Raw genomic sequence first — 25,714 nt, 5'->3', positions numbered from 1 at the left:
TCCGAGTGGAGCATAAACGCCGGCATGGACTGGTTGGGTCAAATGGCCTATTTCTGTGCCGTATATCCTATGTTATCCTATGTAAAATATGACATCAAGGTTGCGAACAGTGTAGTTCAGCCTCAGACAAATGTTAGGGAGAGGGGTAGAGTCAGTGGCTAGGGAACGGAGTTTGTGGCAGGGACCGAAAACAATGGCTTTGGTCTTCCCAATATTTAATTGGAGAAAATTTCTGCTCATCCAGAACTCGATTTCGGATAAGCAGTCAGACAATTTAGAGACCATGGAGGTGTGGATAGAAGTGGTAGTGAGATAGAGCCGGGTGTCATCAGCGTACATGTGGAAACTGATGCTTTGTTTTCGGATGATGTCACCAAGGGGCAACATGTAGATGATAAATAGGAGGGGGCCAAGGATAGATCCTTGGGGGACACTAGAAGTAACGATGCGGGAGCGGGAAGAGAAGCCATTGCAGGTGATTCACTGGCTGCGATTGAATAGATAAGAATGGAACTAGGCGAGTGCAGTCCCACCCAGCTGGACGACGGTGGAGAGGCGTTGGAGAAGGATGGAGTGGTCAACCGTGTCAAAGGCTGCAGACCAGTCAAGAAGGACAAGGAGGGATAGTTTACGAGCAAAATACTGCGGATGCTGGAAATCTGAAATAACAACAGAAAATACTGGAAATATTCAGCATGCCAGACAGCATCCGTGGAGAGAGAAACAGAGTTAACGTTTCAGGTCTGGGACCCTTCATCAGAACTGGAAAAAGCTGGAGATATAATAGATATTAAGCAGGTGCAGAGACAGGGGGGGGGGGGCGGCGGGGAGTTAGGAGGGGAGGAAGGAATTGAAAGAACACCCTGTACTTTTGTAAGAGGCAGGGAAGATAAAATGTTGCAAATGGGAATAGCAAAAATCATACTGCATGAAAAATGGGGGCAGGGATAATTATCTGAAATTGTTGAACTCAATGTTGAGTCCGGCAGGCTGCAAAGTGCCCAATCGAAAGATGAGGTGCTGTTCCTCGAGCTTACATTAAGCTTCATTACAACAATGTAATAGGCCGAGGACAGAGAGATCAGAGTGGGAGTGAAGCGGTGAATTAAAGTGACAGGCGACCGGAAGCTCAGGGTCACCCTTACGGACTGAACGGAGGTGTTCCGCAAAACGGTCGCCCAATCTGCGTTTGGTCTCCCCAATGTAGAGGAGACCGCATCGTGACCAGCGAATACAGTATGTTAAATTGCAAGAAGTACAAGTAAATCGCTGTTTCACCTGGAAGGGGTGTTTGGGGCCCTGGACAGTGGGAAGGGAGGAGGTAAAAGGGCATGTGTTGCATCTCCTGCGCTTGCCCGGGAAGGTGCCAGGTGAAGGAGAAGGGCTGTTGGGGGTGATTTGAGGAGTGGACCAGGGTGTCGCGGAGGGAGCGGTCCCTTCGGAATGCTGAAAGGGGAGGTGAGGGGAAGGTGTGTTTGGTGGTGGGTGTGGTGTATGTAACCTGTTCCACCTTAAGAGAACTTAAGCCTGTTCCACCTTAAGAGATGTACTACTTTCTCTGGCTGCTGTATACGTAATACCGGTGGTGACCACCGGTATATAAGTACTGTGTAGTGATATTGTATTTAGTATAGTCCTGACCTCCAACTAGTAAAGACCTGTTGAACTTTATTCTTGTAGTCTGTGTCAGTAATTAGTCTTAATACAACTGGAACACACAGACTTAACAGTGGGATCACGGTGGCGGAAATGGCGGAGGATGATCCGTTGAATGTGGAGGCTGGTGGGGTGAAAGGCGAGGACAAGGGGAACCCTATCGTGGTTCTGGGAGGGAGGGGAAGGGGTGAGAGCAGAAGTGCGGGAAATAGAATGGACACGGTCAAGGGCCGTGTCAACCAAGGTAGAGGGGAATCCTCGGTTGAGGAAAAAGGAAGACATGTCGGAAGCACTGGTATGGAAGGTGGCATCGTCAGAACAGACGCGGCGGAGACGGAGAAACTGGGAGAATGGAATAGAGTCCTTACAGGAAGCGGGGTGGGAGGAAGTGCAGTCCAGGTAGCTGTGGGAGTCAGTGGGCTTGTAGTGGATGTTTGTTGAAAGCCGATCGCCAGAAATGGAGATGGAGAAGTCAAGGAAAGGAAGGGAAGAGTCGGAGATGGACCATGTAAAGGTGAGGGAAGGGTGGAAATTGGAAGTAAAGTGAATGAACTTATTTAGTTCAGGGCGAGAGCAGGAAACAGCACCAATACAGTCATCGATGTATCGGAAAAAGAGGTGAGGGAGGGGACCTGAGTAGGACTGGAACAAAGAATGTTCCACATATCCCATGAACAGGCAGGCATAGCTAGGTCCCATGCAGGTTCCCATAGCAACACCTTTAATTTGGAGGAAGTGAGTGGAGTCAAAGGAGAAGTTGTTCAATGTGAGAACAAGTTCAGCCAGGCGGAGGAGGGTGGTGGTGGATGGGGACTGGTTGGGCCTCTGTTCAAGGGAGAAGCGGAGCGCCCGAAGGCCGTCCTGGTGGGGGATGGAGGTGTAGGCGGATTGGACGTCCATAGTGAAAAGGAGACGGTTGGGGCCAGGAAACTGGAAACTGTTAAAGTGACGAAGGGCGTCGGAAGAGTCGCGAATGTAGGTGGGAAGAGACTGGACAAGGGGAGAAAAAAGTGTTGAGATAGGAAGAGCTAAGTTCCGTGGGGCAAGAACAGGATGAAACGATGGGTCTACCAGGGCAGTCCTGTTTGTGGATCTTGGGAAGGAGGTAGAAGCGGGCTGTGCGGGGTTGGGGGACTATGAGGTTGGCGGCCATGGAGGGAAGATCTCCAGAGGAGATGAGGTCAGTGACACACTCGGAAAAAATGGCTTGATGTTTGCTAGTGGGGTCATGGTCCAGGCGGAGGTAGGAGGAGGTGTTACATAGAAACATAGAAGATAGGAGCAGGAGTAGGCCATTCGGCCCTTCGAGCCTGCTCTGCCATTCAATTAAATCATGGCTGATCATCCAAATTCAGTACCCTGTCCCTGCCTTCTACCCATATCCCTTGATCCCTTTAGCCTCAAGAAATATATCCAACTCTTTCTTCAATATATTTAATTAACTGGCCTCCACCACCCTCTGTGGTAGAGAATTCCACAGGTTCACCACTCTCTGGTTGAAGAAATTCCTCCTCATTTCAGTCCTAAATGGCTTACCCCTTATCCTTAGACTATGACCCCTGGTTCTGGACTCCCCGGCCATCAGAAACATCATTCCTGCATCTAGTCTGTCCAGGCCTGACAGAATTTTATAGGTTTCGATGAGATCCCCTCTCAATCTTCTAAACTCCAGTGAGTATAAGCACAATCGACACAATCTCTCCTCATACGTCATTCCTGCCATCCCAGGTATCAGCCTGGTGAATCTTCGCTGCACTCCCTCCATGGCAAGAACGTCCTTCCTCAGGTAAGGCGACCAAAACTGCACACAATACTCAAGGTGCGGCCTCACCAAGGCCCTGTACAACTGTAGCAAGACATCCTTGTTCCTGTACTCGAACCCTCTTGCTACGAAGGCCAACATACCATTTGCCTTCTTAACCGCCTGCTGCACCTGCATGCTTACCTTCAGCGACTGGTACACAATAACACCCAGGTCTCTTTGCACTTCCCCTTCACCCAATCTATTGCCATTCAAATAATAATCTGCCTTCCTGTTTTTGCCACCAAAGTGGATAACCTCACATTTATCCACATTATAGTGCATTTGCCATGTTTCTGCCCAATCACCCAACCTGCCCAAATCGTACTGGAGTTTCACGACATCCTCCTCACAGCTTACCCTCCCACCCAGCTTTGTGTCGTCTGCAAATTTGGAGATATTACATCCAATTCCCTCATCCAGATCATTAATATATATTGTGAACAGCTGGGGTCCTAGGACCGATCCTTGCGGTACCCCACTAGTCACTGCCTGCCACTTGGAAAACGACCCGTTTATTCCAACTCTTTGCTTTCTGTCCGCCAACCAGTTCTCTATCCAAGTCAATACCTTGCCCCCAATCCCATGTGCCTTAATTTTGCACGCTAATCTCTTATGCAGGACCTTATCGAAAGCCTTCTGAAAGTCCAAATACACCACATCCACTGGTTCTCCCTTATCTATTTTACCAGTTACATCCTCAAAAAATTCCAGTAGATTAGTCAAGCATGATTTACCTTTTGTAAATCCATGTTGACTTTGTCCGATCCTGTCACTGCTTTCCAAGTGCTCTGCTATTACATCTTTTATAATAGACTCTAGCATTTTCCCCACTACCAATGTTAGGCTTACCGGTCTATAATTCCCCGCTTTTTCTCGACCACCTTTTTTGAATAGTGGGGTAACATTAGCTACCCTCCAATCCATGGGTACAGTTCCAGAGTCTATCGAGTTCTGGAAGATGACCAGCAATGCATCTACTATCTCTAGGGCCACTTCCTTAAGTACCCTGGGATGTAGACCATCAGGCCCTGGGGATTTATCGGCCTTCAGTCCCATCAATTTTCCTAACACCATTTCCCTACAAATACTGATTTCTTTCAGTTCCTCCCTTTCGTCAGACCCTATGTTCCCCGGCATCTCTGGGAGGTTATTTGTGTCCTCCTTTTGTGAAGACAGAACCAAAGTATGTATTTAGTTGGTCGCCATTTCCTTGTTTCCCATTATAAATTCCCCTGATTCTGACTGCAAGGGACCTACGCTTGACTTCACCAATCTTTTTCTCTTCATATATCTATAAAAGCTTTTACAGTCAGTTTTTATGTTCCCTGATAGCTTACTCTCATATTCTATTTTCCTTTTCTTAATTAATCCCTTGGTCCTCCTTTGTTGACTCCTAAACTGCTCCCAATCCTCAGGATTATTGCTTTTTCTGGCCAATTTATATGTCCTCTCCTTGGATCTTATGCTATCCCTAATTTCCCTTGTTAGCCACGGTTGAGTCACCTTTTTTGTTTTATTTTTATGCCAAACTGGGATGAACAAATTCTGTAGCTCATCCATTCGGTCTTTGAATGTTTGCCATTGCCTATCCACCATCAACCCTTTGAGTGCCATTCCCCAATCAATCCTACCCAACTCGCTCCTCAGACCATCGTAGTTTCCTTTATTTAAATTGAGGACCCTTGTCTCTGAGTCAACTACTTCATTCTCCATTTTAATGAAGAATTCGATCATATTATGATTGCACCGACCCAAGGGGCCTCGTACAACAAGATTGCTAATTAATCCTTTCTCGTTACATAATACCCAGTCTAAGATGGCCTGATCTCTGGTTGGTTCCTCGACATATTGGTCTGGGAAACCATCCCATAAAAACTCCAGGAATTCCTCCTCCACAGTATTGTTACTAATTTGGTTGGCCCAATCTATATGTAGATTAAAGTCACCCATGATGACTGCTGTGCCCTTATTGCACGCTTCTTTAATTTCCCTTTTAATGCCATCCCCAACCTCCGCCTTACTGTTTGGAGGTCTATATACCACTCCCACTAATGTTTTTTTCCCCTTAGTATTTCTCAATTCTACCCATACAGATTCCACATCATCAGAGCTAATATCCTTCATTACAATTATATTAATCCCTTCTTTAACCAGTAATGCTACCCCACCTCCCTTTCCTTTTTGCCTATCTTTCCTGAATATCGAACACCCCTGGATGTTGAGTTCCCAGTCTTGGCCATCCTTGAGCCACGTTTCCGTAATCCCAACCAAATCATATTCGTTTACCTCTATTTGTGCAGCCAATTCATCCACTTTATTACAAATGCTCCTCGCATTAAGACACAAAGCCTTCAGGCTTGTTTTTTTAACGCTCTTAGACCTATTAGAATTATTATTTACTGTGGCCACGTTTGATTTAAACCGTGCTAGTGAGTGCCACTTTGACTGCCACTTTTGTTTTTCTCCTTCCTATCTTTTGCTTTTATCCCTGTTTCCCTTTCCTCTGTCTCCCTGCTCAGGTTCCCAACCCCCTGCCATTTTAGTTAAACCCCCCCGAACAGTGCTAGCAAACTTCCCCGCAAGGATATTTGTCCCGCTCTGGTTCAGGTGCAACCCGTCTGACTTGTACAAGTCCCACCTTCCCCAGAAGCAGGCCCAGTGATCCAGGAAACTAAAGCCCTCCCTCCTGCACCAACTCTTTAGCCACGCATTGATCTGTTCTATCCTCCTATTCCTATACTCATTAGCACGTGGCACCGGGAGTAATCCAGAGATTACAACCTTTGAGGTCCTACTCTTTAATCTGCTACCTAGCTCCCTAAATTCTTGCTGCAGGACCTCCTCCCTCTTCCTACCTATGTCGTTGATCCCAATGTGAACCAAGACCTCTGCCTGTTCACCCTCCCCCTTCAGAATGCCCTGCATCTGTTCAGTGACATCCTTGACCCTGGCACCAGGCAGGCAACAAACCATCCTGGAGTCACGTCTACGGCCACAGAAATGCCTATCTGTTCACCTTACGATAGAATCCCCTACCACTATTGCTCTCCCACTCTTTTTCCTCCCTTCCTGAGCAGCAGAAGCATCCCTGCTGCCTTCCCCTGGTGAGTCATCGCCCTCAACAGTATCCAAATTGATATACCTGTTTGAAAGGGGGATGGCCACAGGGGTCCCCTGCACTACCTGCCTGCTTCTATTGCTCCGCCTGGTGGTCACCCATTTCCCTTCTGCCTGTGCAGCCCTAACCTGCGGCGTGACTAACTCATCAAACGTGTAATCCATGACCCTCTCAGCATCGTGAATGTTCCACAACCCATCCATCCGCAGCTCCAGCGCCTCAATACGGCCCATTAGTAGCTGCAGCTGGATGCATTTCTGCCACACGTGGTCATCAGGGACACTGGCAGCGTCCCTGAATTCCCACATAGAGCAAGAGGAGCATAACACGGGGCTGGGCTCTCCTGGCATGACTTACCCCCTTTAATTAATTTAAATTAATTCAATACCACCAGTTAAAGATATACTCTAGTGCGCTTATTTACCAACTGACCCCACTACACCACAGAGACCCTAGAAAATATAAACTGCAGAATTTAAGCTTGTAGAGTTGGCGTTCAGCTTCCGCATGGTAGAGGTCGGTTCGCCAAACAACAACAGCACCACCCTTATCAGCAGGTTTAATGATAATGTTAGGGTTGGATCAGAGAGAACGGAGTGCTGCAAGTTCAGAGGGAGGTAGGTTGGAGTGAGAAAGGGGAGCAGAGAAATGGAGACAGCCGATGTCACATCGGCAGTTAGCAATGAAAAGATCTAGAGAGGGTAAGAGGCCAGAGGGAGGGGTCCAAGCAGAACGAGAATTTAGAAAGCAGGAGAAAGGATCAGCCGTGCGGGGGGGAAGACTCCTGGCCAGTGTTCTCACATTGAACAACTTCTCTTTTGACTCCACTCACTTCCTCCAAATTAAAGGAACCTGCATGGGACCTAGCTATGCCTGCCTGTTCATGGGATATGTGGAACATTCTTTGTTCCAGTCCTACTCAGGTCCCCTCCCTCACCTCTTTTTCCGGTACATCGATGACTGTATTGGTGCCGTTTCCTGCTCTCGCCCTGAACTAGATAAGTTCATTCACTTTACTTCCAATTTCCACCCTTCCCTCACCTTCACATGGTCCATCTCTGACTCTTCCCTTCCTTTCCTTGACTTCTCCATCTCCATTCCTGGCGATCGGCTTTCAACAAACATCCACTACAAGCCCACCGACTCCCACAGCTACCTGGACTGCACTTCCTCCCACCCTGCTTCCTGTAAGGACTCTATTCCATTCTCCCAGTTTCTCCGTCTCCGCCGCATCTGTTCTGACGATGCCACCTTCCATACTAGTGCTTCCGACATGTCTTCCTTTTTCCTCAACCGAGGATTCCCCTCTACCGTGGTTGACACGGCCTTTGACCGTGTCCATTCTATTTCCCGCATTTCTGCTCTCACCCCTTCCCCTCCCTCCCAGAACCACAATAGGGTTCCCCTTGTCCTCTCCTTTCACCCCACCAGCCTCCACATTCAACGGATCATCCTCCACCATTTCCACCACCTCCAATGTGATCCCACCACCAAACACATCTTCCCCTCACCTCCCCTTTCAGCATTCCGAAGGGACCGCTCCCTCCGCGACACCCTAGTCCACTCCTCAATCACCCCCAACAGCCCTTCTCCTTCACCTGGCACCTTCCTGTTCAAGCACAGGAGATGCAACACATGCCCTTTTACCTCCTCCCTTACCACTGTCCAGGGCCCCAAACACCCCTTCCAGGTGAAACAGCGATTTACTTGTACTTCTTACAATTTAGTATACTGTATTCGCTGCTCACGATGCGGTCTCCTCTACATTGGGGAGACCAAATGCAGATTGGGCGACCGCTTTGCGGAACACCTCCGTTCAGTCCGTAAGGGTGATCCTGTGCTTCCGGTCGCCTGTCACTTTAATTGACCGCTTCACTCCCACTCTGATTTCTCTGTCCTCGGCCTCTTACATTGTTCTAATGAAGCTCAACGTAAGCTCGAGGAACAGCACCTCATCTTTCGATTGGGCACTTTGCAGCCTGCCGGACTCAACATTGAGTTCAACAATTTCAGATAATTATCCCTGCCCCCATTTTTCATGCTGTATGATTTTTGTCATTCCCATTTGCAACATTTTATCCTTCCTGCCTCTTACAAAAGTACAGGGTGTTCTTTCAATTTCTTCCCCCCCCCCCCCCCCTGTCTCTGCACCTGCTTAATATCTATTATATCTCCAGCTTTTTCCAGTTCTGATGAAGGGTCCCAGACCTGAAACGTTAACTCTGTTTCTCTCTCCACGGATGCTGCCTGACCTGCTGAGTATTTCCAGTATTTTCTGTTATTTTATGAGGGATAGTTTACCTTTGTCACAGTCACAAAGGATTTCATTTGTGACATTGATGAGAGCCGTTTCGCTTCTGTAGCAAGGGCCAAAACCTGATTGGAGGGATTCAAACATGGAGTTGCGGGAAAGCTGGGCACAACGCGTTCAAGAACTTTGGAGAGGAAAGGGAGGTTGGAGATGGGGCGGTATTTTGCAAGGACGGAGGGGTCAAGCGTTCATTTTTTGAGGAGAGGGGTGATGACGGCAGATTTGAGGAAGAGGGGGACAGTACCTGAGAAGAGAGAACCGTTAACAATGTCAGCTTACATGGGCACCAGAAAAGGAGGTTGGCTGGTTAGCAGTTTGGTGGGAGTAGGGTCGAGGGAGCAGGAAGTGGGTCTCATGGACAAGATCAGTGCAGAGAGGTCATGAGGGGAGATCGGAGAGAAACTGGAGAAAGATGTGAGTTCAGGGCTAGGGCAGGGGGGAACCTTAGAGGAAGTTTAGCCCGGTGGGCTAGGGGAAGGAGGGGAAGTGGCAGAGTCAGCTGAACAGATGGTCTCAATCTTACAGATAAAAGAAGTCCATGAACTCCTCACACTTGTCGGAGGTGAGGGTGGAGGGGAGAGGGGTTTAAGAAGACTGTTAGCAGTGGAGAATAGAAGCTGGGGTTTATCTTTGCATTCCAGAATGATTCTGGAAATGTGAGCAATTTTGGTAATCGAGAGCAGGACCCGATAGTGCTTTAAGTGGTCCAGCCAGATCTGGCGGTGAATGGCTAAACCAGTTGTCCGCCGTATCCGTTCAAGTCTGTGTCCCTTGGACTTAAGGGAGCAAAGAAGAGGGCCATACCGGGGGAACGGCCAGGGTGAGAGAGTAATTGTTTTAATAGGGACTAGGGCATCAAAGGTGGTGGTGAGGGTGTGGTTGAGCAGATCAGTAGCTGCAGAAATGTCATGGTGAATGGAGGGCCAAAGGCTGGACAGTTGGGATTTCATAAGTGCAATTGTAAGAGAGTTAGGAGAGAGTTTTTTCCAGGGGCGTACACAGAAGTCGGGTTGGGGGAGGGTGGAAGGGGGATGTGGGTGGAGAGCTATACGAAAAAGTGGTCAGAGATGGCTTCATCTGCAATTGACACAATGGAAGTAGCAAGGCCACGAGAGATGGCAAGGTCGAGGAGGTGGCCGTGAATATGGGTTGGAGCGTTTACATGGAGGGAGAGATTAAGGGAGGATGGGAGTCTAGTGAACTCAGAGGAGAGAGAGCATGATGAATTGAGATGGAGATTGAAATCATCAAGGATGAGAAGTCGTTTGGTGCAGAGGTTGAGGGAGGAAAGCAGTCAAGATATCTCGGTAATAACATTTTTATTGTACTTGGGTGGGCGGTAGAGAACGAGAATTTTAAATGAGAGGTGAGAGGGGTGGAATAAGGTGAGATGCTGAAAGGAGGAGAAAGTACCGGAGGAGTAGGGGGACAGACCGAGATGTGATTTGGTGATGAGAGCCACACCCCCACCACGGCAGTCTGAGCGGGGCAAGTGGCAGAAGGTATAGCCAGGCGAGTAGGCTTCATTTAAGGATAAGGTGTCAATCCCTCAACCAAGTTTCCGTAAGGGCCCTGATATCAATGCAATCATCCACGATAAGCTCATGGATGGCAAGGGCCTTGTTCTGGAAGGAGATGTGGAGATGGTCGGTGATGGCTGCCCCACTGCCAGTGTCCACAGGGTCAGCGCTGGGGAGGATGAGTTGGATGGGGAGGAGATTGTCAAGATTTGCCCTCCCCCCATGGACACGCTGGGCGGGAAGGTCGGCGAGAGAGTAGGTTAGGACAGTTGGAGTTGCTGCTCGTAAGGAGGCAGTGATGAGTGCCTCGATGGGCCCTTCGGAGGATGCCAAGAGAGGCTTATCTAAGAGGGAGTCAAGCCTGGGACGACGGCAGGAAAGTAGGAAGGTCGAAGAGTAATGAAGGGTTGGGGTAGGGATTTGGAAGGGCCGAGTATCCAAGAGAGGAGAGATGAAAGCAGGCATGATGACAGGAGAGAGCGGTCAGGGAGGGATAGAGAGAAAAGGAAAAGGGGAAAAAGTGGAAAAGTATTGAATGGCTCAGGTCTGGAGCAGCAGCCAAATTGCGCACACTAATGGGCACAGGAAAAGCTCAGGCTACATAGGCCTGTTTAAATGTAGTAATTAATGGGCTACATATTTCCTGGTAGCAGGGACTAGGTTGGAGACAATAGTAGGGAGACGAGGGTCAAAGTCAGAGGTCCCATGGAAGGACAAAGCTGACATAAGCAAGATGATACTGGCACGAATCGTTGTCCAAAGCAGGCGAGTGAAGTCCAAAAGCTATTTGAAGCTATTACGTAAACATTTACAGCTGATAATTCTGATGTAATATTATCCGCACTTACCTGTAACACGCGTAGATGGTGTTGTGACAGGATTTCTAATATTAATCTGATCACTGATCTGTAATGGTTCCCTGTAACTCCTTTATGTGGAGATGTATTATCTTTTATCTACAAGTCACTCAAATAGCTTTCTGAACAAAAAAAGTAATCTCCCATTTTTTCCTCAGTAACTGAAATTTCTCGTGTCCAAAATCAAGTTTAAAACACTCAGAAAATCTCCATGAAAATTTATAATGGGAAAATCCTCTGTTCGGATTTAAATATTTCTCATCCTGTCACAGTGTACTTACAGGCAGCCCACTGCTGGTAGAGCTGTCGCACTGCTGTCTTCTATCTCTCACCTACGCCAGCTCCAAACGCTATATCAAATCAAACCTAGCACCTAATTTTTTTTAAATCGGTTAACTTTCTCACGTACATTGGCCCAGATTTTGCAATGGTAATGATGGTGATCTGTCAGGGTTCGCTGTCATTATCCCTCTGAAACTGACCGTATCTTCAGGATTTAGCGCATGTGCAGCTGAACGCGGAAATCCTGAAATTGCGGTCAGTCATTCCCTGTTCCACCACAGGCTGCGCTGTGGAGCTCCCTATGGCTGCCAATAAGTGAAATCAGTTGAACTGACGAAAACGTAAGCTTTTCCGGTTGAATTACACTGTTAAATGCCCCATTAAAAGTTAAGCCTTGTTGGAATAGCTGTAACTAGGGTTTAACAGCGTATTGACTGCTGAACAACCGTTCTGGCCCTGAAAATTAATTTTTTAAAATATTTGTGGAATGCTAAATTTCTCCATTATGATAGAAAATTACTAGATTTTTTAAATAATAAAAAAATACTTTTTTAACGTTTGTTTATGATGGCCCAGATTTTCCATTGGTAAGTAGGAACTGGTGAGTATTTCTACAGTCCAGTCGTTAAAGTAAAACTAAGGTCTCTAGTTTAGAGTAAGTAGTGTTTAAAGTGAAGTAAGGTCCCTAGTGCATTTAATATTCTTTCATTTAAAGGCAGTAAAGGAAGTAAATTAAGGGTAGGACATGGCAGGGCAGCTCAGCAGCATGGAGTGCTCCTCCTGTGCTATGTGGGAAGTCAGGGACACTTTCAGTGTCCAGGGCAAACACATGTGCGGAAATGTCTCCAGCTGCAGCTACTCGAAATCTGCATTTCGGAGCTGGAGCTGCGGCTGGAGTCACTGGAGCATCCGCGAGGCTGAGATCTTTGTGGATAGCACGTTTAATGAGGTGGTCACACCGCAGGTAAAGAGTGCACAGGCAGACAGGGAATGGGTTACCGCCAGACAGAGTAAAAGAACTAGGAAGGTAGTGCAGGAGTACCCTGGGTCTATCTCCCTCTCCGACAGATTTTCTGTTTTGGATACTGCTGGGGGAGATGGTTTCTCGGGGGAATGCAGCAAGAGCCAAGTCCGTGGCACTACAAGTGGTTCAGCTGCACAGGAGGGGAGGAAAGAGTGGGAGAGCAATAGCAATGGGGGATTCTATCATAAGGGGAATGTTTCTGTGGCCGCAGATGTGACTCCAGGATGGTACGTTGCCTCCCTGGTGCCAGGGTCAAGGATGTCACTGAGCGGCTGCAGGACATTCTGAAGGGGGAGGGTGAACAGCCAGAGGTCGTGGTCCATATTGGTACCAACGACATAGGTAGAAAGAGGGATGAGGTCCTGCAAGCAGAATGTAGGGAGCTAGGAAATAAATTAAAAAGGACCTCAAAGGTTGTAATCTCAGGATTACTCCCAGTGCCACATGCTAGCGAGAGCAGAAATAGGAGAATAGACCAGATGAATGCGTAGCTGGAGAGATGGTGTAGGAGGGAGGGATTTAAATTCCTGAGGCATTGGGACCGATTCTGGGGAAGGTGGGACCTGTACCAGCTTGACGGGTTACACCTCGGCAGAAATGGGACCAACATCCTTGCAGGGGGGTTTGCTAGTGCTGTTGGGAAGGATTTAAACTAGTTTGTACGGGGCCCAGAACAGAGAGAAACAAAGCTGGAAATGCAAGTTAGAAAAGTAGTAAGCAAAACTAGTAGGGAGCAGAAACAAAGGCCAACAGCAAAGAGGGACAAAGTGCAGAAAAATATTAAACAGGCAAAGTTGAAGGCATTTTATCTAAATGCACGTAGCATTCGCAACAAGTTGGATGAATTAATGGCACTAATAGAAGTAAATGGGTATGATGTAATTGCCATTACAGAGACATGGTTGCAGGGTAACCAAAGCTGGGAACTGAATGTTCCAGGGTACTCAACATTTAGGAAGGACAGACAAAAAGGAAAAGGAGGTGGCGTAGCGCTGTTAATAAGGGATGAGATCGGTACGGTGGAGATAAAAGATCTTGGCTCGGCAGATCGTGAGGTAGAACTGGAATCAGTTTGGGTGGAGCTAAGAAACAGCAAAGGGTGGAAAACATTGGTGGGCATTGTGTATAGGCCACCAAACAGTAATGGTAATGTAGGGCACAGTATCAATCAAGAGATTAGAAGTGCATGTAAGAAGGGCAACACAGTAATCATGGGGAACTTTAATCTACATATTGACTGGGCAAATCAAATTACCCAAATGGTGTGGAGGACGAATTCTTGGAATGCATACGAGATGGTTTCCTGGATCAGTATGTGGAGGAACGAACCAGGGAACAGGCTATTCTGGTACTGTGTAATGAGAAAAGGCTAATCAATAATCTTGTGGTAAAGGGGCCTTTAGGGACAAGTGACCATAATATGATTGAATTTTACATTGGCCCAGAAATTCGGGTTGGGGGCTTCCTGCGGGTGTAAGCCCCCGACCTGCACTTACCTTGCGCGCCGGCAGTTGAGCTGTAGGGCCCTGTGGAATTCCGATCTGGGGCCTGGCCCAGCTGCCGGTGCGCAGTGCTTGCGTATCCCAGGGGCGCAGTTAGTTCGATGCGTCCCCTGGGATCACGTGGGCCATGGGCAGCCAATCGGAGGAGGGAAAAGCCCATTCATAAGTCTGACAGGAAGACCTGTCAAGACTTATAAATACTACGGCCCCAAAATAGTAGTAAACCTTCAAATAATTTTTTTTTTAAATCACACTTTTTAAATAAACTATAAATTACATTAAATAACTATTTTAAATGATAATTTAAACTTTTGAAAAAATAATTTTATATTCTGACGGGGCTAAAAATAAACTTACCTTGCTTTAAAGTATTTAAAAATAATAAACTGTGGAAAAATGTTTTAATTTTAATTAATTGACCACTTAACTTGTAAAAAGCAAGCCTTACGCCTGCTTTTTACATTTCTAAATCCTGCAGGCTTACGATCCCGGGAAAACCTGCAAAAAACCCTAAGTTCGATGCGCATGCGCAGCCTCTCCTGCACGCGCATTCGACCTCTGAACCCCTTCGTTCAGAGGATCGGAAGTGCTGGTTTCCCGTGCATGCAGAAAACCGGCACTTCCATTCGGCCCACGGGTGAGTACCCCGTGCGTACTCACCCATGGAGACCCGAATTTCTGGGCCATTAAGTTTGAGAGTGATGCAGTCCAATCTGAAACTAAGGTCTTCAATCTAAACAGAGGAAACTACAAGGGTATGAGGGACAAGTTGGTCATGGTAGATTGGGAGACTATACTAAAAGGTATGAAGGTGGACCAGATGAATGCGTGGCTAACATTCAAGGAAATAATACATAATTTGCGACAAACATATATTCCTCTAGGGCATAAAAACCCAAAAGGAAAAGTGATCCAACCATGGCTAACAAAAGAAATTAAAGCTAGTATTAAGTCAAAGGAGGAAGCTTATAAAGTTGCCAGAAAAAGCAGTCAGCCTGAGGATTGGGATCTTTTTAGAAATCAGCAAAGGGGGACCAAGAAATTGATAAAGAAAGGAAAAATGGAATATGAGCACAAACTAGTGAAAAATATAATAACGGATTGTAAAAGCTTCTATAAGTATGTGAAAAGGAAAAGACTGGCGAAGGTAAATGTAGGTCCTTCACAGTCAGAGACGGGAGAATTTATAATGGGGAATGAGGAAATGGCAGGGAAATTAAATAAGTACTTTGTTTCTGTCTTCTCGGAGGAAGACACAAAAAACCTCCCAGAAATACAAGAAAACCAAGGGTGTGATGAGAATGAGGAACTTAAAGAAATTATTATTTGTAAAAAAAACAGTACTAGCAAAATTAATGGGACTAAAAGTCAACAAATCCCAAGGACCGGATGACCTACATCCTAGGGTTTTGAAAGAGGTGGCCATTGGAATAGTGAACGCATTGGTTGTCATCTTCCAAAATTCTACAGATTCTAGAAAGGTTCCTGCAGATTGGAGGATAGCAAATGTAACTTAAGAAAGGAGGGAGAGAGAAAACAGGGAACTACAGACCTGTTAGCCTCACATCAGTAGTTGGGAAAATGCTGGAATCTATTATAAAGGATGCAATAACTGGGCATTTAGAAACTAATAGTAAGATTGGGCAGAGTCAACATGGATTTATGAAAGGGAAGTCCTGTTTGACAAACCAATTGGAGTTCTTTGAGGATGTAACTAGTGGAGTAGACAAAGGGGAACTGGTAGATGTGGTGTACCTGGATTTTCAGAAGACCTTCGATAAGGTCCCACACAAGATGTTTGTGAACAAAATTAGGGCACATGGAATTGGGGGTAATATACTAGCATGGATTGAGAATTGGTTAACAGACAGAAAACAAAGAGTAGGGATAAACGCGTCTTTTTCAGGATGGCAAGCTGTGACTAGTGGGGTACCACAAGGATCGGTGCTTGGGCCCCAGCTATTCACAATCTATATCAATGATTTGGATGAGGGGACTAAATGTAACATTTCCAAATTTGCTGATGACACAAAGTTAGGTGGCAGTGTCAGTTGCGAAGAGGATGTGAAGAGGCTTCAGGGGGATCTCGACAGGCTCAGTGAGTGGGCGAGAACATGGCAGATGGAATTTAATGTGGATAAATGTGAAGTTATCCACTTTGGTAGAAAAAACAGAAAGGCGGAGTATTTCCTAAATGGTGAAAGATTGGGGAATGCAGATGCTCAAAGGAACCTGGGTGTCCTTGTATATGAGTCGCTGAAAGTGAATGTGCAGGTGCAGCAAGCCATTAGGAAGGCAAATGATATGCTGGCCTTCATTACAAGAGGATTTGAGTACAGGGGTAAAGAAGTCTGACTCCAATTATATAGGGCTTTGGTGAGACCACACTTGGAATACTGTGTACAATTTTGGTCTCCTTACCTAAGGAAGGATATACTTGCCATAGAGGGAGTGCAACGAAGGTTCCCGAGATTGATTCCTGGGATGGCGGGACTGTCGTATAAGAAGAGATTGAGTAAACTAGGCCTGTATTCTCTTGAATTCAGAAGAATGAGAGGGGATCTCATTGAAGCATACAAAATTATTACAGGGCTTGATAGGGTGAATGCTGGGAGAATGTTTCCCTTAGCTGGGGAGTCTAGAACCAGGGGCCACAGCCTCAGGATAAAGGGTAGGCCATTCAGGACTGAGATGAGAAGAAATTTCTTCACACAGAGGGTGGTGAATCTTTGGAATTCTCTACCCCAGAGGGCTGTGGAGGCTCAGTCATTGGGTATATTCAAATCAGAAGTCGATATGGTGATAGGGCTGGTGAATGGAGTTGAGGCAGAAGATCAGCCATGATCTCATTGAATGGTGGAGCAGGCTTGAAGGGCGAAATGACCTACTCCTGCTCCTATTTCTTATGTTCTTACGTTCCAGGGCCTATGACCGTGTACGCACATCGTACACAGTCGTAGGTACCCCGCAAGTTCTGGGCATGCGCATGCGCGAAAACCAGAACTTACAATCTGTCGAGTTTCAGCTTGAGAGATTGTACCCATCCACAGAAAATGGACTTTCATTGGAACAGGGTTGGGCTATTTGCCCAACTACTGCCCAGCGAATGCCCACAAAACTCTTATGCCTGGTAAAAGCAGGCATTAGGCCTTTTACCAGTGTAAGGGTTTAAATAAATATTAAAATAACATTTTTTAAATCATTTAAACTTTCAAAAACCTTTAAAATGAGTTTCAATTATTTTTGTCCCCTTTAAAAATGTTTAAATTTATTTTTCTAAAAATTACATTTTTGTTTTAAATGTTTAATCACATTGTATTTTAATTAATTTTTAACGTGATGATTTATTTTTATTTAAGTGGAGAAAAAATGTATTTTGAATGTGATTTCTATTATGCTTATGGGGATTCCGCATGTAAATGGAATCCCCTTAATCATAATGGGAATCCCCTTTGTGATTGGTTGGGTTGGCCCACGTGATCCCAGGGATGCTTGCGAACCACATGTGCCCCGCGATACGTGGGCCTTTACGCAGGTGTACAACTGCAGGCTCAGGATCGCAAGAGTCTGAAGATACGGAAGCACCAGGTAGGTGTGTACTTTCCTTGCGGATCAGAGGCATTCGCCTGTGGGAAGCCTCCGACTGCAATTTCCAGCCCGATATTTCAGCTTCTACCATAACCCTGTGTGTATGTTCCAATCTTTATTTCACCCTCTGTAATTTAAAAAAAAAGTGAATTGAATCAGTGCTTTTTATTTCCTGGTTTGCTGTCTGTGGGAATTCTTCAATGTGGTTGGCTGCTGAGACAACTTGATGACATCACTGCTGCTCTACACTCAGGATCCTTTTTGATGGTGCTACAATCAATTTAACGTTGAGAAAGCTTGAGATCACAATCTTTGTAGGCAGTTTTCTTCGAGGTCAACGGCAATTGCTGTTGCTTCACCGCAAATTCCGGGCCCATGTATTTATAGATTTTACACATTAAAATTATCAGGAGCCTCTGCTTTGAGTTTCAAATTATTTTTAATTTGCCTCCCCAACAAAATTACCTACTTCACTGTGCTCTCACCCCCTGAATCTGTGGGCCCCAACTTCGGCCTGCTTTTGGTGCATTTTTTGACAATTTCTTATTTACTGTTGAACATGTAGATAACTTATGTTGCAGCTTCTACTTCAATATATAATTTTTATATCCTACTTTACAACAGTGACCTGAGGTTGTGAAAGATGCTATACAAATGCCTGTCATTTCTTTGTTTCTTTGATGTCAGTAAAACTTTTCCACTAGCTCCATTGACTCCAAATTGATATTACTTTCCTACCCACTGCCCTGGCCTAAGTACAATATCACTCAGTCTTTTGCTTTCCTTCCACCTATTATCATTGGCCCACCCTGACCCTGCCCGATATTGCTCCCTGTCGCTTGTTTCCTATGGCCCCATTAACACCATTGTTTTTTTCTCCGATCTGGCCCAATACAGCTACCTATTGTCTGCTTGTTACAACCCTGCTAATGAGGAAGAGGAGTAGGCCAAGGAAAGATCTTTGGTGGATTCTGGTGGTATCGGCGATAAGCCATTGCTGGAGATGCTCTGGCCACAGTCAGATAGGTAAGAGTGGCACCAAGCAAGAGCAGTGTCATCAAGCTGAACAACAGAGGAGAACCATTAGCAGGCTAATTAGTATGGCCAACTAGGTCAGAGGCGTCAGAGAATTTGAGAACAGATACTGCACCACAATCACAGAGAATGTCGTTGGTGACTTTGCTTAGGGCCATTTTAGTTCTGAAGGTGGAAACCTGATTGGAGAGGTTGAACAGGTAATTACAGGAGAGATGGACATGGATTTCAGATGTGACAACATGTTCTAGGATTTTGTAGAAGAAAGGTAGGTTGGAGATGGGCGATAGTTTGCAAGGGTGGAGGGGTTGTGTGGGGCATGGGGCAGTGATGATGACTGATGTCAGCTTGGATAATAAGCTGAAGTCTCGAGTAGGTTTTGAAAGCACAACCATCTGACCCGGAGTGCTACCATTGAGCCAAGGCTGAAACTTTCCCTTTGATTTCCTTTCCCCTTGTCTTTCCTCATGCAAGTACTTTTCTCTGCCTTTCTATGCTTTTTTTGCAAATCCTTAAATTTCTTGGGAAAAGCCAGAAGTGTGTATTAACAGCTCCTAAAAGAAATCGCATCACAACACAAAAAGGATGCATATTCCCATAATGACTAAGGATTGTCTGAACAATGCAAATTAAGAATGCAATACATCATAGCATACTCAATATGTTTTCCATTAAAGCATTTTGTTTTATTACATTTATAATGTTATTGGCAATTTATCAAAATGTGCCTGTTGTGTAATCCTTTGCCATTTGCAAGAAATTAATTCCAGCATACAAACAAGTCCATATTTGGCCAATAACTTACAGGTTATTGGGGCAGAGTTCCCACTTCGGGCGCAATTGGGAAATTGCATCCAAAAAGCACTTGAAATTGTGCTGGTTGGGATATACTTTAAGTTTCCGCTAAAATTCATTTGCATAATTACAAGCGTAAAACCTTCCAGCATAATAAAAAGTAATTATTTCTTTTCATTACAAAGTATTCCTTGTTGTAGTAAGAGCGGTAACCTGGTGCAGTTTTATTAATATAGCTGAAAATGGGTATATCACCAAAAATAAGTGTTTTAATAAGGGTGTTGAGTCCTCCACCTGTGAGTAACCTGATTTAAAATCACTAAAAATGACTTAAAAAAACAATTGATGGTTTCATTGTGTACATTAGTGAGTTTCTTAGTAAATTAAACATTTTTTGATGTGAAAAAGCTTTTAAAATGTGCCTGTTAGTGTCTGTGCACCTAAGAAAATGAACGCAATTTGAAGAGCCTTCCTAAACCAGCGCAGTCGGTGGAATCTCGCAATTTCACCCTGGGGTCTGTGGACAGGGTCTGACTCGGGCGAATTGAATCTTGAACCAGCATAAAAGATCGCGGAAAAACAGAAGCGTAAGTGGTTTTAGGCGTAACTCACGTACGTTTAAAATTCCCCGATCTTGTGCACTGGCTCGGCCAATTCCGCCCGGATTGCGCTGCTAGCTTCTGCCAACCATGCAATGAATCAGAAGATGGGCATTAGATCTGCATTGAAGTCCTGAGCTAGAATCTGTTACCACAGCAGTTATCAATCACATGGAATAATAGAGGTTTTCTGCCTGATGATATGGATGTAAAACTATTGGTAAGTACATTGTGATGGTGCTGGAGGAGACGGTGGCCCAGAAGTGCTAAGGGAATAACTTGTAGTAGTTACAGTGCCACGCAGTCGATCCACACAGCAGAGTCAGCTGCCTGGGCATGAGAAAACTCAGCCTCACCAGGGATGCTATGACCAAGATGTGCCACCTGGTCCTTGAAGGCATGCAGGGACAGTCAAATTTCTTCAATACAACAGCAGTTGTAGTGCACATTACTGCTGCCCTGAACTTCAATGCTACACAGGGGCAGATTAAGGCACAGACCTATCAGTTGAATATGGAGCCCCCACTCTTATATTGTGTAAAAGTGCTCTAATGCAGATGTACAAGCATAGTATTTTGATTTGAAGCTGTGGTTGCTCGGGATCTCACTGGTCTCCACAAACTCCTACATGCTGCAGTTACGACACCACCTGCCCTGCCATGTCTATCTAACCTTATTTTATTTATTTAATTAGTTAAAGTTTTTATTGAATTGATTATTTTTAGTTTTAATTAGTTAATTTCGTTTGTTATTAATTTAATAAAGTAATATCAGTTAATATTAGCCCAGCTCTTAATTTAACCCACTGCCCTAGCTTAGCGAGCAAAAAAGCTGTAATACTCACCAACCAATCGCCTACTTGTTGTCCTGTAATGTCACTGTTTGATTTTTTTAATTTCACCGAATATACTCTGCCTCTGCTGCGCTCAGTGAGTTTAGGCCTCCGCTCCGACCACACACTTTATTTACCTGCCTCCGCTCCGGTCCCCGATCAGGTCCGCTCTGCCTCTGCTGCTCTCAGTGAAGACACGGCTGCCAATGATGGAGCGATGAAAATCGGGAATGCACAGGAGGACAGAATTGGAGGAGCACAGAGATCTCGAGAGTTGTAGGGCTGGAGGAGCTTACAGAGACCTCATGAATATCCAACAGAGAAACTGTTGAAAATACGAAGACACTGCCAAAGCCCTCTATCCCAAAGCTATTAGAGCTGGCCTTTAAAGTTTTGTCCTTTTCTAAATCTTAATATCAGCATGTTATTGTCAGGGTTTAATATAGTTGTATGTTTTCCCCATGGGTTCGTCAATGTCTTTATTAAAGCAATGGTTTTTAAACTGTTGTTACTAGTCAACTCAGGTATCGCGTACAGATGGAAATTATGTGTCCACCTACATTTAAGACCAGAATTGATTTTGGGTAGTTCTGGGGAAAAAACAGGATTGAGGATTCCAGCCTCCATTCCCAGCCTGTGCTGAGTTAGCTGATCTCGGTCTGGACAGCACTAATATTTGTCTTGGAGCGGGAGTGGCATAAAATGAGAGCTACGGCTCTTGCTCTTAATTGCTATTTAATAACTTCAGCTGGATCATGCCCACATGTGAAAAAGCAATCAGACTCGGCTGTAATGCCCTTCACTGTCAAACGGCCTGATAATATTCACACATTCAACATTCATGCGTAATGGATGGCTATTCAAGTGAGGTACCAGGGTACTTTTTGACGCCCATGAAGCCAAATTCCAATGAGGTTCAGCACTTTGACATTCCGTTATGAATCTGATCGATTCAAATGGGTGCTCTGCATTGTGTTTCTGGATCTGTTACCTTTCCTTCCTCTGTGGGCTCTCTACCTCAGTTAGGCATAAGATTCAGCCGTGTGGTTAAAACCAACTCGTATTTGCCAGCTGAAGTTATTTCTTATGAGTGGGCCACACCAGAATCAATGACTACACAGACTGTTCGCTCAGGCTAGGGGATGATTTTTTATAGTGAGAATCTATAACCCAAAACTTAAGAAAATTATTAAACTAACTTGCAACTTTCCTTTACCAAAATTCTCTGTGACTGGATTTATCACTCAATAGCTTCTGTTTCTGTACCATGTCTAAATGCAGGACTTTTTATACAGACCTCCACTTCTTGAATAATGGCGCACTGTTTTCAGGATTTCCCTCTTTTAAATGAACCCTTTTTCTGCTATTCTTGAATGAAATAGATTCAACTATCCCCAACCACTGAGTATCCAACAAAATAAGCAATGAAACATTTCAAATGCCAAATTCTGCTTGTTACAAGTGTGGTAAAATCACGTAAGCTGGTGCCTGAGGTTGAGGGATGGAGGGAGTGAGTATCAATGTAAACCAAAACAATGATTATTAGTAAGAAAATAACTATGTCCCTCATAACATGAAATTATCTTAAAGGATTGAGGCTTTAGATAGTTTCACGTAGCTTGACTCCAATGCTACTTTTTGTAACACCTAAAAAAGAAATAGTTTCTTGGATACGGTTAGCTAGTAAGCATAATTTAAAGGCTCAGTCGGCTACTTTCCAGGAAAACCAAGACAAATCTGTGGAAACAAAGATGAAAGTTTAATAAATGGTCCTGTTGTATTGGATGAGGAAAAAATTTCCTCCAATTAAATATTGGGAAGACCGAAACCATTATCTTCGGTCCCCACTACAAACTCCATTCCCTAGCCATCAACTCCATCCCTCTCCCTGGCCATTGTCTTGAGCCTGAACCAGACTGTTCACAACCTTGGTGTCCTATCCGACCTTGAGCTGAGCTTCTGACCCCATATCCTCTCCAGCACAAAGTCCGCCTATTTCCACCTCCGTAACATCGCCTGTCTCCGCCCCTGCTTCTGCTCCTCTGCTGCTAAAACCTTCATACTCGCCATTGTTACCTCTAGACTTGACTGTTCTAATGCTCTCCTGGCTGGGCGCCTACTTTGCACTATCTGTAAACTTGAGCTCATCCAAAACTCTGCTGCCTGGGTCCTAACTCGCACCAAGTTCTGTTCACCCATCATCCCTGTGCTCGCCGATCTACATTGACTCCCTGTCCAACAATGCCTCGATATTAAAATTCTCATCCTTGTTTTCAAATGGCCTTGCCCCACCCTATCTCTGTAGCCTCCTCCAATTCTGGCCTCTTGTGCATCCCCGATTTTCTTCGCTCCACCATTGACGGCTGTGCCTTCAGTTCTTTGTGCCTTCAGTTCCTTAGGCCCTAAGCTTTGAAATTCCCTCCCTAAACCTTTCTACCTCTCCTCCTTAAAACCTACCTCTTTGAGCCAGCTTTTGGTCACATGTCCTAATATCTCCTCCTGTGGCTTGGTGTCAAATTTTGTTTGATAATTGCTATGTGAGGTGCCTTGAGACATTTTACTACATTTAAAGTCGCTATATAAATTCTAGCAATAACAACAGAAAACGCTGGAAAAACTCAGCAGGCCGGGCAACATCCGTGGAGAGAGAAACAGAGTTAACGTTTCAGGTCGAAGACCTTTTGTCAGACCTGAAACGTTAACTCTGTTTCTCTCTCCATGGATGTTGCCTGGCCTGCTGAGTTTTTCCAGCGTTTTCTGTTGTTATTTCAGATTTCCAGCATCCGCAGTATTTTGCTATCATATAAATTCTAGTTATTGTTTTTGTCTTGTACACCTCTTGTACAAAGCATAGAGATTTTCCAACTACTGTTTTGTGGCATTTTTCCAGAACTGTCGGATGTACATCGCTGACAACAAGCCAATGGGAAGCAGACACAAATGTGTGATCGATTATCCATGATATGCTAAGTTTTCAGAGACCATCAATTGACCAAGAGATCAATACATTTACTGAAGATCCTTTTTTTCTGAGCTGAATGACAATGCCTCCTTTTTCACCCCATTCTTTTAGGAAGCATTGGACAGAGCTGGTGACCAACAACCTGAGAATATCAGACAGGCCATTGTTCAAAAGACCCAAGAGTCTTGGAGAGACCAGGCCACAGAGTAAAGTAAAACTCAAATAGATAATGAGGAACAGTCACACATTGGTTGGTAGATTTTGAACCTTTAGTTAATTCTTTTCAAGAAATGGAGAACTGGTTTTCAGTATTGTATCAGTGCTCGGATAAGTCTCTAGATTTCCACTAATTTGAACAGGTTAGCAGAGATGAAGGCTATACTGATGTTTATCTGTGGGGTTGTTTTGGATCTGTTCAGAAAGGCCATCAAGCTGGCCCATTTCAAATTTCTTTGGATAACAAAATTTAAAGCGGCATATATGTACATGATGATAAAAGTCACACTCTGGAAAACTGCTTTGTATATTCCACTAAATGTTTCCTGTTACTTCGGTTGTTGGTTGCTGATCAGTTAGTCTCTCTGGTTAGAGGCACACCAGAAGTATGTTTTTTGTACTTTTTAAAAATTTCGTGTGTGTCTCGTGGCTTGCATTCATGTTTTCTGGTGGACTGCGGGTGTTGTATTTGTGTATCCTTATGGCGGTCTCGGTGAGCCAGTCGTGTCTATATTACCTGGCAGTCTGATGAGTGAGGGAAGAGCATCTGATGTTCCCAGAAGAATTAAGCATGCTGATTGATGGGGTGGGGGGTGGAAGCGGTGAGTCTGTATTAAGTGTCTAACAGTATGCTATCTGTATCCAAACTCTGCTAATGTAAAGTGTGAGTATGTATCAATATTCAGAGTATAGTAGAGGAGATTAGTCGGTGTTCTCTGGATATCTATGACCCAAGTATCAGAATTCTGGCTTCAGCTTGCAAGTAACTAAATTTTATGAGCTCCAAGGCAGAATGCAAAATATAACTGAAATGTTCACTCAAGTCCTCATTTACCAAAGAAAGAAAAAAAACTGACACCCATTGTGGAAAAAGCAAAAGTTTAAAAGAAATTTAACTGATTTTTATCAAAACGAAACTGAAGGCTTGCTATAGGCTCGGCACTTTCTTTCAAAATAGCACATTAGAACTGAAGGAAATATGAGAAGAAACGATTATTTAGCCCTTGCAGTCCATTTCTTGCACAAAATATATCATGGACTGTACCTGATTTATTTAATCGTCTAAAGGAAATAACCATAATTAAAATTTCAAGAAAGCGAAGCTCTCTAATATGCTCCATGAACTTTATAAGTAAAACAGCAACTTGCATTCATGTAGTGTTCCTCGCGCCGAAAAGACATCTCAAAGCGCTTCAGCAGATGGGGAAGAATGTGTACTAAATAGGTGGGAGTAGAAAGGAATTTGAGGACCAGACTGAAAGAGCAGGAGAAGAGACAAGTTTTACAGCAAGTTTGAAGACATGGGGTGAGAGCTAAGGTGGAGGGACTTTGGAAGGGAGTTCGAGAGTCCAGGGATATGTTGGCTGGAAGAGTGGTCAACCACAGTACAGCAAAGCAGATGGGAGACGGGGAGCAGGTGAGCATCAGGAGCAAAATTCCAGAATAACATTCCAGCATTACAATGGACATTATACATACCCTAACTACTGCATTTCACAGATTGTTTCTGTGGTCACAACAGCCAAGAGCATGATTGTGCTCTGCAGGCGATTTGGTCATTTATATCGGTACTTATTCTTTCCTATCCAAAATATACCCATTCGTTGTGCATA

General features: G+C 44.8%; 1 protein-coding gene across 15 annotated transcripts in view; it reads left to right on the top strand.

The window, feature by feature from the left end:
* Positions 1-25,714, top strand: part of ralgps2 (Ral GEF with PH domain and SH3 binding motif 2) — a 911,087-nt gene that overhangs the window by 671,600 nt on the left and 213,773 nt on the right. Inside the window, exon 22 of one of the 15 annotated variants that reach the window (XM_085982221.1) lies at positions 23,997-24,110. The exons of the other annotated variants lie outside the window; for them this stretch is intronic. Coding sequence (XP_085838347.1) covers positions 23,997-24,095 — 99 coding nt within the window. The 3' untranslated portion in view covers positions 24,096-24,110. Of the gene's footprint in view, positions 1-23,996; positions 24,111-25,714 lie in introns of those variants that run through there. 15 annotated transcript variants of the gene reach the window in all.

The sequence above is a fragment of the Somniosus microcephalus genome, chromosome 3 (assembly GCF_052327205.1).
Source record: "Somniosus microcephalus isolate GS21.2 chromosome 3, FLI_Smic_1.0, whole genome shotgun sequence".
In the NCBI taxonomy this organism is placed as follows: domain Eukaryota; kingdom Metazoa; phylum Chordata; class Chondrichthyes; order Squaliformes; family Somniosidae; genus Somniosus; species Somniosus microcephalus.
Note: the sequence above shows the minus strand (reverse complement) of the source record. Positions and strands in the feature narration are given on the sequence as shown.